The sequence below is a fragment of the Anolis sagrei genome, chromosome 5 (assembly GCF_037176765.1).
Source record: "Anolis sagrei isolate rAnoSag1 chromosome 5, rAnoSag1.mat, whole genome shotgun sequence".
Classification (NCBI taxonomy): domain Eukaryota; kingdom Metazoa; phylum Chordata; class Lepidosauria; order Squamata; family Dactyloidae; genus Anolis; species Anolis sagrei.
The window spans coordinates 106,951,555-106,964,359 of NC_090025.1; the positions used below are offsets into that span (position 1 = coordinate 106,951,555).

Genomic DNA, 12,805 nt, shown 5'->3' on the forward strand with positions numbered 1-12,805 from the left:
CCACATACCTCATTTTCTTGATCAACACACTGGCTTATCTGCATATACAGTCTATGAGACCAAAATGCATACATTCCAACTGCACCAAATACAAATATATAAACATTCCAAATGCATATGGAGTCCAAGCAGTTCCAGTATACCATCAAAACTGAGGGGAGCATGTGGCTACTTGAGCGCTTGCATGGTTCTTCCACTCCATATCTGCCATCTAGTCTGAAACACACTTTATATGCATGCAACCCAAAGCCCTTCTACACAGCCATATTACCTAGAATTTCAAGGCAGAGAATTCACAATATCTGCTTTGAAGTGGGTTATCTGCGTCCACACTGCCATATGTAAATTTTATACAGCTGTGTGGAAGCTGCATAAATATAATGCACACAGGAACATGTATTGGGCTGAATATTTGCACAACTTTTCACCATTTGCTAAATAATTTTTTAAAAAATCTGACAGGGGTTTAATGAATTCACAGAATTGCATCTTGGATTTCACAGAAACTTCCATTTCTACAGCAACCAACATGAAATAATTACAAAACATGCACATTCCTTGCTTTAAATATATAGAACTGACTCAGGGGCTCAATGAATCAGCAGTATAGTACTGAGTTTCTTTCAACACCCACACATAGCAACTCCTCTCCCCTGCCAACCTGCCTCTGAATTCTTGCTGGATAAGCAAGATATCCAGTATTTGTTCTCTTAGATGAGGGATTAAAGCAGCTAGGGCCTGAAAAGATCAGGAAAACTCTTCCCTTGGAAACACTGGGATGAACATTATATCTATAGACTCCCTACCAGGCTCAGAAAGAGAGCCACCATTTTCAGAACTGCAGCTGAAATATTATCTTATCTATCTATATCTATATTCTATATCTATATAACGAAAGTGAAAAGATGTTTGTATGTATGTACCTATGTTTGTGGCCGATTTCCTAGATGGCTCTCACATCCAGAGAGCCCTATGACTCTCACTAGCGACTGATCTGGACTACCCATGACCAACAGAAAATTATTGTAGGGTTTGAGTGTGATTGGTCCAGCATGATGGAAGTTGCAGTCTCCCCACATCCAGAGAGCATTGTGAACCTCACCGGTGATGGATCTGGACCAAACTTGGCACACTGTTACCCCCCCCCCCCCCCTTTCCAATGATCCACTTTAAATACTGATGGGGCAATTACAGAAGATGATGGGGACTGTAGTTTACCCACATTCTTATGCATTTCCTAATGCAGTGGTTCTCAACCTGCGGGTCCCCAGATGTTTTGGTCTACAACTCCCAGAAATCCCAGCCAGTTTACCAGCTGTTAAAATTTCTGGGAGTTGAAGCTCAAAACATCTGGGGACCCACACATTGAGAACCACTGTTCTAACAGGAGTATTCATAAAATCCAAAACCAAACAAAGAATATTTCTAATGTTTATCCTTACCACATCCCTAACCCCAGCATCCCTGGGTACCAACAAGTACCAAATGATAAAACCTCTAACTAAAACATCTTCTCATTCAGACCTCTGGGCATGAGTGTCTTAACACCTCTTTCCTGCTGAGTGAATGCAATGAATCACATAGGGTCAAAATCACAATAGCAGTTTCTAAATGATCGCTGACAAAATATTTTAACCTACCCATCTTAGTATCTAGATCTGCAGACTTTATAAGAGGCAATCCTGATGACTTCTGCTTTTAATATTTTGAATCATTGATATTAATGTTGATTTTTTTTTAAAAAAAAAACCCCTCTGATTTTAATGTTTCAATGCTTTGTACTCCTGGTCTCTGGCAGTCACAATAAAATTAATTCAAATGATCACTACCTGCATTACACAGGGCCAGCATCTTGTCGGTGACATTTCCATGTATATCTTGGGGCCTGCTAAGTGAAGCTCAGTTTCTCCATCTCATTCAAGTGAGAAAGTAAATCCAGAACACAGGAGCATCCCATATATTGTACCTCAATTGGATGTTGACGTAGATTCCATATTTAATTCCTCTATATGTTTGAAAGTGGTAAGAACTAGTGTAGTATACTGTTCTGAGAGCTTGACTAAAGAGAGCAGGTACAAATCCCCACTCAGCCACGGGAACCTACTGGGCAAATAACGCTCTCTCAGTTTCAGAAGGGCCTACACCTTGCCAAGAAAATCCCATGATAGGCTTACCTTAGGGCCATCACAAGTCAGAAACAATCTGAAGGCACATGACAACCATAACAACATTTAAAAGTATGATTATCTAAAGGAAAAACTGGTTTCATATCTTCTGGCTCCTTCATCATCTATTTAGCAAGAATCTGGCAGGTTCTCTAAACTTGGGAACTCTGTTACTGAAAAAGCTTCATTGCTTCATGGACCTCCCCTAGGATGGCTCTCTCTTGGTTGGATATTATCCTATAAATTTGTTTTAAGTTAATTTTCTGATAATTATATATATTCATAGACTTTAAAACTGAGTTCTTGGGGTTTGGATGCTAAAAGATAATGGGAAATGTTATTCCAAGTCCTTATGAATGGATACAAGGATATAACACTGAAAAGCTCCATCAGTAAATGTATGGAAGACAAAGGCTGCTCCTTTCTTGTGGTGGACAACAGAAACCATGCAGTACAGCCAGTTAATAGCTGTGGAGAAAGCATATCTCTGTCTGGGTACCACCCTGCTTCCTTTGTGCAGTCAGGAAAATTAGCAACCTTTACCCTCCAAGTTCTCCAAACATGCCTTTTGGTTTTCGGCAATCAAAAGGATTCTGGTTTTTTAAATCACGTTCATCCATTTTCAATGGGCCGAGAACCATAAATGATAGCGTTCTCCAGTTACTGTCAAACTCTATTGGGCACTTTCCCTGCAACTGGAGTTGAATATATTAGTTTATGTTACACCATATTGTGAATTGTCAGTTTTCTATTTTTTTTCCAGCTGATGGAAAATATTTATTTCTTGTCACTTTTTCCTACAACATTCTTGTTTTGTTTGTATGGCCAGTAGCAACACTATCATTCAACAATATAAGATAATTTGTATCTCACTTTTTCACAGAGCATGCACGGCCCCTCTGTTGTTCATGTATGTTTATGGCTCAAATGCTCATGCATTTTGTAGTCTGTGACATGTTTCCCAAGACGCAAACATATTGTGCAGTTTCTGGGACTTTTGGCCACTTGGGCTATAAGCATCATTGACAGTAAAAGAAAGCACTTGATGTTCAAGGGATGCATGGATACAGGGAAATATTATCAGGGCCTAAAAATATGGGGGGGGGGGGATGTGAAAAGGAACAGATGCTCACTAAAGGGCCATGAAAACATTGGACATGAGTTTCAGCAAAAAACGAAACCAACAACAGAGAGAAAAGTGAAACATTAAGCAGTACTGCTCTCTTTTGGGTACCCATAGTCAGGCTGGAGGCTGTAAAGATCCTTCTTCATACTTTCTCTACCCATAATGCAATACCTCCCCCAGCATAGCCCTAAGGAAATGTAAGCTTGTATTCACTTTCTTAATTTTAACAACAGTATATGAAAAAAAGATTTTAACCAGTTAAGACTGAACACTATTTGGCTGGATTAAGTCATAAAGCCTATTTTTAGATTAAATTGATAGCAACTTTCCAGTCCCCTCATGCCTGTTCCAGAATAGATGAAGGTACACAAACATGAAGTTGTGGCTCATTCACACAAAGTAGTTTAGTGAAGGGGATAGAGCTAGGAAAAACAGATAATTTATAGCCAAAATAAAGTTCAGGCCAAGTCTTGAATGCACTGTGGAGCAGAAGGGAGTGAGAAACCAAAAGAAGGGGAGAGTTCAAGCCTAGGGAAAAGTTCAAATTAATAATAGGCAGGAGCAAGAAGAAATATGACTACTGAGACAACACTGATAAGAGAGGTACCAGAAGAGAACAAAAGGGAAAAAGATGAGGTAAACTTCAGGGGAAAAAGCTTGGGTGTGCATGCACTAAGGTGTTTGTTATAAAAACGAAACTGCACCTCAATTCAATGTGGCACTTTCCACACAGCAAGGTGACGTGATCAAATAAACTTGTTGCAGCAATGTCCTGCCTTCAGCATTTGATTAGGTCAAGAACTCTGAAGGTTTTTGGGCTAATTGATACTAGAAGGACATGGCAGGAAGTCCCAAGAGAAACATATGTAAATAAGCTTGAAGCTCATGCATTCCAAATGCAGTCAGTAGTATATGCTTTTAAAACACAATCCAAACCCGAGTCAGTCAGCTGTGTCAGTAGAAATCCACTAAATGTGATGATGAGAATGAGCAAAGGGGGGAAATGTTTTAAGGCTCCCAATTACTATTTGTTTGCAATATGGGTTCAAATAAAAGCAAATAATAGTATGGTTTAAATCCTGATTGATACGAAATAGCAAGCCACAATGTCAAATTTAGATATGGCAACAGACTGTGATTTCTTTTAAAGATGGTTGAAACTTTTACTATTCTTGTGTATACAAGGGAGGGGTAAAATGTATCATATCACAATACTGTGGCTTCCTCTTGATCCTTATATTTAGATGAAACTGAACTAGGCTCTACATTATTTCACTTTGCCTTTTTCTGTTTCACGTGGCAAATGGCTGCTTCTTTTAGTACCCATGTGCACAACCCTTGTGGGGTAGGTGTCACCATCCAATGGATCTTTCATTTGAGTTTTAGTAGATATAGATGATAATGTCAAGACATACTGGAAAGTTGAGTTCCTTCTCTGTTGTTTGAGTCAACTGTTATCCAAAAGCCTAGAGCTAGAAATTACAGCTACGGTCCTTTCAATATCGTCTTTGAGCAAACACAAACAAGAAAAACTCACTTTTTGAAGTCACTGAAACTAGAACAAATGCAAAGAATGCTCTGAAAGAAAAAAAAACCCATTTTTTTTACGGATGGAAAAAGTGTAATCAACTAAAACGTAAATGCACATTCAGCTATGTAGTGCTCTAATTCACAAAGAGGTCCTTTTCAACACTGAAATACAATATACTTGTGACAGTCTGTAACTTACTCTCTCACATTCTGCTTGAAGAGGGAGTCACCAAAGTAAAATATTAATGCACTTGAATAGCCCAGTCTTAACCGATACCTTCTTGGTGTTTTCTAGAATAATTTAAGAGTTTTCATGCAATGGATCTTATATTCCAAATTGCTTGTTATGAACACAACAGGAAAAGACGCCTGAAACAATAGACAAAGATTAAAGGTCTACCTATATCAGTGGGTCCCAACATGTGGTCTATGGACCACCAGTGGTTCACAAGAACTAAAATACGATCTGTGGCCTCACCATTACTACACCACTGAAATGAGAGTGACTGGTCTTGCAAAACCTTTTTACAGTGCCAAGGCTTACTAAATATGGTTTTCTGTGGCGAGCAGTTGGCAACACCTGGATGGTATATGTCCTGTATGAGAAACTAGAGCTGATGTTGTCTATCCAATGCAATTTTCTGAATCAGAACCCCAAATAACCAAACCGGATCTAAAGTTGACCAAAAACCGATTCGCAACCCTCTTGATACTACTGTTGGAGAGTGGTGTCTGGTCAAAGTGTTCCCGGGTCAAAAAAAAGGTTGGCAACAACTGACCTATATGAACTGGTAAATTATTTTATATCAATTTATAACCTATCACATTTTGACTGATCCCAAGACTTCTTCAATAATTTACATCTTATATGACATTTTAGCAAATGGCTGGCTTTTTAAAAAACATATTTCAAAATGTTTTTTTGCAGGATCATACCACGCTTTCTTACTGATCATTACAAGTATACCTCAATCAAACTAAAAAAAGAAGTCTGTGTTTCTCCAGCCGCCTAAGCCAGACCTCACAAAGAGGAAATGGAGCCTTGGGTGGCCATTAAAAAACCTTTTCAAAAAGAACTGCATTATTAGAGACTATGCTAACAGAAATATTCAAATTCTGCTATGTTAAACTGCATCCCTTTCCACATAAATGTAATTTACAAGCATGGTGTATGATTAAGAAACTGCCTCATCGCCTATTTAAATCAAACTGGCACACCCAGATTAAAATTAAACACTGAAAGGCTACAATCTTCAAACTGTTTGCCTTTTAAGAAGAGGTGTATTATTCATGATAGGGGGTAAAGTCCTTTAAGTGCTGAAAAAAAGATAGCACAACCTATACATATTTTTATAGTTTGTTCCTATGTGGTGTTTATATATAACACTTTTTTTGGTTATAAAAACCTAGAAGTAGAATAATTGGATGGTACATCTTATGTCATGCAGAAGTTTGCCACAAGTAGAGGCAGGTAAGACATAAAATTATCATTATTATTAAAGCTAACCAGCCAGAAAGCTCACACCATAGTGAGAATGAGGTATTGATCACTGCGTTGTATTGAAAATGTCTCCAGAATCATAATATTCAAATACCACCAGGAGACCCTTCAGTCTCACAGAATACTACTTCCAACCTGGAAGATGCCATTCTGAAATAAAGGGATTTTAAAGTGTCTTCAACATAAAACTGCTGATTTAGATCTTCTTGAATAGTCTTCACTAGGACATGAATTAAAGTACTTGTTTCCTATCTATCACACTATACCAATTATTAGTGTTGCAAGCAGTCATTATGATTATTTTGAATATATTAAAGCTTCAGTTGAATTGCAGTGTTTTACTATTATGCATTCCATTGAGAATGGGCCATTTTCTTCTTCTTTGCTCCTATGAGTGTGTATTCTGTTTAAGGATAATACTTCATGCATTTCAAAAAATCCAGTTTTCAAAAGCTTGTTCCATAATAGCTGTTAGTCTTCAAGATCCTACAAGACTGATTTTGTTTTATAACCAAATACCATAGCCAAGATACTCTAAGTTCATACACACAACTGCTTTCATTACAGACTTGGCATACAATGAATGAAAACAAGCGTGATACAGCAAATCACGTGGTGCTGCCCTGGCTTTGGTGGAAGAGGGATGGAATTCAAATGCGATTTTATAAAAAAAATGCAGCTTTGATCTCAACAGTATTCTCAATAGCTGTCAGCAAACTGATATGAACACTTTAAGTTTATGTACTTACTACACACGATTTGGCCTTCTAGTTTATAAACTCAATTCTACAAAACTATAGTTTTAATATTACTTTTGGGGCTGTCTTTCAACACCAACATCTAAGGCAAAATATTATGGATTGGTTGGTCTAAGAAAAGTATTCTGGCTTGGCAACTGCAGCCTGAAAATGGAGAACTCCTTAGGGCCCTTCCACACAGCTGAATAAAATCCCACATTCTCTGATTTGAACTGGAATATATGGCAGTGTAGACTTGGATAACCCAGTTTAGAGCAGATATTGTGGAAAATTCCGTTATGATATTCTGGGTCACATGGCTGTGTGACCCTATGTCTGAATAGTTAAAATGTTTGCTATCCCTGCATACATCTGCAGATATATGCAAATTACACCTGTATCATAATTATCATACTATCGTGAACTACAGTAAAGACACCAATCCCCCCCTTTTTTACCTTTGAGTACTGCCCACTGATCTATAGCTCATAATATATTGATGGAAGACATATGCAGACACTGATATTACTACAAAACAGGCCTCATTTTCCAGTCCAACCATTCCACAAAAGGTTGCAGTCTAACTGACCACTAATACTGTTTTTTATGTGTATTCTTGTGCAATTGTCCTCCTGGCCAGTCAAGATTTGTGATCATCACAATCTGCCCCTCCTCCTCTTCATGGGAGCATAGGTATTAAGTATCATTTTGAATTTTGAGGGCATTCAGACCATTTCTGATAAAAACACAACTCAAAGAACAGTTTCCCAGCTTTTTGTCTTGCAACTTCATACAGAAGACGGATTGAACTTGGATGAGTAGGGAAGGCACACCACAACAAATTTGTGGAAGACTGATTCCATCTCATGGTTTGGGAAGATCATATCTAACATTTTTACAAAATATGTCTGGTTTCTCTGGCAAGCCTAGTAACAATCATATCTACTTCTATCTAACATAGGTGTCTTCTTATAACAATTTCTATGTACTAATACTGTGTGTGCAAGAAATTTGTCAACATATGGTTTTCAGTTCTGCAAGGAAAAATTTCCCATGGGTAATTTCCAACATTATAAAGTTTCACCACGTTGAAGGTCTGTGTACCTAGAAACATAAACAGCACTAACAGAGGTATACTGTGTAGATTGATTCACTGAGAAAAAAATATGGTTGGTGTTAAGTATCATCATTATTAAAATACTTTCATGTATTCCCTTGCTGCTGACCATGACTTTAGCCCTCAGAACTGCTGACTGTGCTCCTCTGCCCTGAGATACTATAAGGAACGGTAGCCTTTTGAAATTACACTCTAAATAATGTCATATTAAAAAAAGGGGGGGGGGGGAGGGAATGAGACATTTGCAACTTTTTTTTGTTTAAAATGTATTACAAGCTAAAAATACAACAAAAAACATGCATAAACTCCGAAGCAAAAAGATCCACAACAATTTGTAATTGTAATCCAGGGTCTCTTTTACACTGCCATATAATTCAGATTATCAAAGCAGATAATCCACATTAACTCCTTTGAACTGGATTAAATGAGTCACCACTGTCATATAATAGTTTAAAGCATTTAATCTGGATTTTATATGGCAATGTAGATGGGGTATAGATATGAAAAGAGTTCTCCACCAGACTGACACCACATATACATATCCCCAGTAATGGAAGAGATATTTGGTTCCAGTTCTGCTACTTATAGAATTAAAAGTAACTTCTGTGGCTCAAGGCTATGGAATCCTGGAAGATGTAGTTTTACAAGGTATTTGGTCTTCTTTGCCTCACTGAACTACAAATCCAATAATTCCACAGCCTTGAGCCATGGCAGTCAAAGTGGTGTCAAACTGCATTCCTTCTATAGTGTATACACTTTCACTTCTTTAGGCCCCTCCCATACAGCTGTATAAAATCGCACATTATCTGCTTTGAACTGGAATATATGGCAGAGTGGACACAAATAACCCAAATCAAAGCAAATATTCTTGGATTTTCCACCTTGATATTCTGGGATATATGACTGTGTGGAAGGGCCCTTAGTATTGTGGTATTGGTCGCCACCCATAGGGAGTTGTAAAATAACACAGGACCCACAGTGCCTCCCACTTTCCATCCACCGAGCCACTTGTTGTATGTCACTGATATTTATTTCAATGCATGTACAACTCATCACCATTTTAGCTTGCAGAGAGGTCCTTCCTAGATGCAAGCCGGGGTTGGTTATTCTCAGCTCCTGTGAGTCACTCTCTCCTTCCCTTCTTCCTGAATCCGTGACAGACCATTCTGACCTTGGGATTCTTGACAGAGATTAGGAAACTATCCCAGCGCGCGCACACACAAACACACCAATCACTAAGGTCTCTTCCATCCATACATCTGAATAAAATCCCACATTATCTGCTTTGAACTGGAATATATGGCAGTCTAGACTCAGATAACCTAGGGCCCTTCCACACAATCATATAACCGAGAAAATCAAGGCAGAAAATTCCACAATATCTGCTTTAAACTGGGTTATCTGAGTCCCTACTGCCATATATTCCAGTTCAAAGCAAATAATGTACATTTTTATTCAGAGGTGGAAGGGCCCCCAGTTCAAAGCAGATATTGGACCAGTCTGCCCACTCGTTATGAGAAATGAACTACATTGTGATTGTTGGTTTTGATGCCTGTTTTTATATATTGTTTTGTGTTATTATATCGTTATAATGTTGTTGTAGTATTTCGTATTCTATTTTATTGTGTTTTGCTTTTAACTGTGTTGATCGAGCATGGCCCCATGTAAGCCGCCCTGAGTCCCTTCAGGGAGATGGAAGTGGGGTACAAAAATAAAGTTATTATTATTATTTGAAACACAACAAGATGAGTCCACAGCAGACACTCTGCTGGCTGTTGTAGTGGATCACACGTTAGACACTTCCCAAGTGTCTAGGACTGTGTGATGTATCAGCAAATAATACGTGCAGATCCCAGTAGGGTGGCCTTTTGCAGCTGGCAGATGGTAATTTTATCAGTGCCGATTGTGTTTAAGTGCAGGCCAAGGTCTTTAGGCACTGCACCCAGTGTGCCGATCACCACTGGGACCACCTTGACTGGCTTGTGCCAGAGTCTTTGTAGTTCGATTTTTAAATCCTCATATCGTGTCAGCTTTTCCAGTTGTTTCTCTTCAATCCTGCTGTCGCATGGGATTACAACATCGACAATTCATACTTTGTTTTTTTTAACACGATTGTGAGGTCAGGAGCATTGTGCTCCAAAACTCTGTCTGTCTGAATTCTGAAGTCCCAGAGTAGCTTATTATTATTATTATTATTATTATTATTATTATTGTGGCTTTAGCCTATAAAGCCCTAAACGGTTCTGGCCCAGCCTACCTATCCGAACGCATCTCTTCCTACGAACCCTCCAGGAAGTTAAGATCATCTGAAGAGGCCCTGCTCTCGATCCTGTCTGCTTTGCAAGCACGCTTGGTGGGGACGAGAGACAGGGCCTTCTCTGTGGTGGCCCCTCGGCTGTGGAACTCCCTGCCTAGGGATATTAGATCAGACCCCTCCCTCCTGAACTTTCGAGCAGGCATTCGGAACCCCGGAATAGTCAAGCTTGAGATGAATGACCCAGGAACGGCCAAGACGATGAAACGGATGAGGATTGGATTGAGAGGATATAGCTCTTTTAAAATTGTTATTGCACTGTCTTTTTTGTCTAAATGCACTTAATTGTTTTTGCTTTTGTATTGTATTGATGGCATCGAATTGTGCCGATATGTAGACCGCCCTGAGTTGCCTGCGGGCTGATATGGGCGGGATATAAGTGATGTAAATAAATAAATAAATTGTGGGATTTTTTGCCTTGATATTCTGGGTTATAGGACTGTGTAGAAGGGCTCTATGAGAGGGCCCTTCCAGACAGCCCTATATCCCAGAATATCAAGGCAGAAAATCCCACATTTATCTGAGTGTGGACTCAGACATCCCAGTTCAAAGCAGATATTGTGGGATTTCCTGCCTTGATATTCTGGGATATAGGGCTGTCTGGAAGAGCCCTCAGAAAACCCAGTTCAAAGCAGATATTGTGGGATTTTGTGTCCTGATATTCTGGGTTATATGCATGTGTGGAAGGGCTCTAAGAGAAAGAAAAAAAAGGAGTAAAGGGGAGAGGATACATTACATCAATGTTTCGAATGATGACACATTTCCCATTGGTGTAGAGAAAGTTCTTGCCCTTTGGGTCTCCCCCAAGGACTTTGGCAACGCCTCTTTCCACCTGAGGCAGGCTGGCAAACACTTTTTCTGGAAATCAAACGAAAACAGAGAGGGAGGGAGAGGTTAGCAAGGCATTACAGGCAATAGCAGCAGCAGCCCAACTGTGGCTACATAATAATAACTTGTTGCTGGAAATCACCCTGGAAAGGGGAGGGGGGCTGATCTCCCTTCTGGCTTCCCTGAGGGAGGGCAGGAGGAATTCCTGTGGATCATCATGGCCACCTTTCCCTGCCCTCGCCCTAATTTGCTGAATGGCAATTAATGCCAGAAGAAGGGGGGAAAGAAGGAAGGAGCGAGCTGCAATCTCGCTTTTCCAAAGAGGTTCCATCTTTTTCCCCTTCTCCTTCAGGGCGGGACGCAAACGAAATGGCTCCTTTCCTTCCTCTTCACCCTCCCCTCCATGAAAGGCTCGAGCACATAATCCCCCTGGACGCGGGCACTAATGCCAGGAAGGTAGAGCCTCGCTGGCATCACTGCGGCGACGGGGCGAGGCGCCTCTCTTCCTTCTCCCTCCCTCCCTCTTTTCATTTCCGCCTCTCCCTGTCATGGAAGCAGCTGCAGTGCAGCCAAGGCGGGCGCGCGAGGCACTTACTCAGCTCGTGAGGCATCTTCTCGCTGCTGCTGCTGCGACAAACGCGGAGGGAAAAGAGAAGGCAATGCACGCACGCGCCCACCGGCCGCCCAAGTCCTGGGGCTCGCGAGCTGCTTCAGGCAACCAGGAAGCTCCGCGCGCACAGCTCTTCCCTATTTCCCCCCTCCTCCCTCTCTCTGTCTCTCTCTCTGTCTCCCCCTGGCTTTGACCATATATAGTCAACTCTGCTCGAGCCGCGCGCCGAGAAGGAGCGGCTTCCAGCCGAGCGCCCAGTCCCCTTTGGCTGCTGCCGCGTCGAAGGCCCGCCCCTCCCGGAAATGCCGCCAAGACCGCAGCCCTCAGGCCCCGCCCCCCAGGGTGGACAGCAGGGCGGCGGCAGAGGCAACCCTGGGAAGCCCCGCCCCCGCATAGCCTGACTGGCCCCTAGAAGTAAGAAATTTAAGAAACTACACCGCGCCTCATTTTCCGGGTTCAAAGCGGGGAAACTGCTTCCCGTAGAAATCAAAGGAGGGGATGGATTACGCTTTGCTGTACATATGTCAAGGAGTTCCTTCTAATGCTGAGTATGCATGCCCAATGTGGAACACATCTCATCACACTAAAACAGTGGATGTGGCTCTTAATGAGACATGCTGCATTATCACAGGGTGCCTGCGCCCTACACCACTGGAGAAATTACACTGCTTAGCCAGTATTGCAACACCTGACATCCACCAGGAAGTAGCAGCCAGTAGTGAAAGGACCAAGGCAGAGACATCTCCAGCTCATCCCCTGTTTGGATATCAGCCAGCATGCCAACGACTTAAATCTAGAAATATTTTTGTAAGATCTACAGAGACACTCGCTGGAACACCTCAGCAAGCGGGAGTCCAAAAGTGGCAGGCTCAAACCC

At 41.0% G+C, this 12,805-nt stretch overlaps 1 protein-coding gene across 1 annotated transcript in view; it reads right to left on the minus strand.

Annotated features, from left to right (window-relative positions):
• Window positions 1-12,205, minus strand: part of WDR1 (WD repeat domain 1) — a 36,014-nt gene extending 23,809 nt beyond the window's left edge. The window contains exons 1-2 of the mRNA XM_067468960.1: window positions 11,914-12,205; window positions 11,227-11,348 (exon numbers count right to left, since the gene is read on the minus strand). Coding sequence (XP_067325061.1) covers window positions 11,227-11,348; window positions 11,914-11,929 — 138 coding nt within the window. The 5' untranslated portion in view covers window positions 11,930-12,205. The remainder of the gene's footprint in view (window positions 1-11,226; window positions 11,349-11,913) is intronic.
• Between the last annotated feature and the right edge of the window lie 600 nt (window positions 12,206-12,805).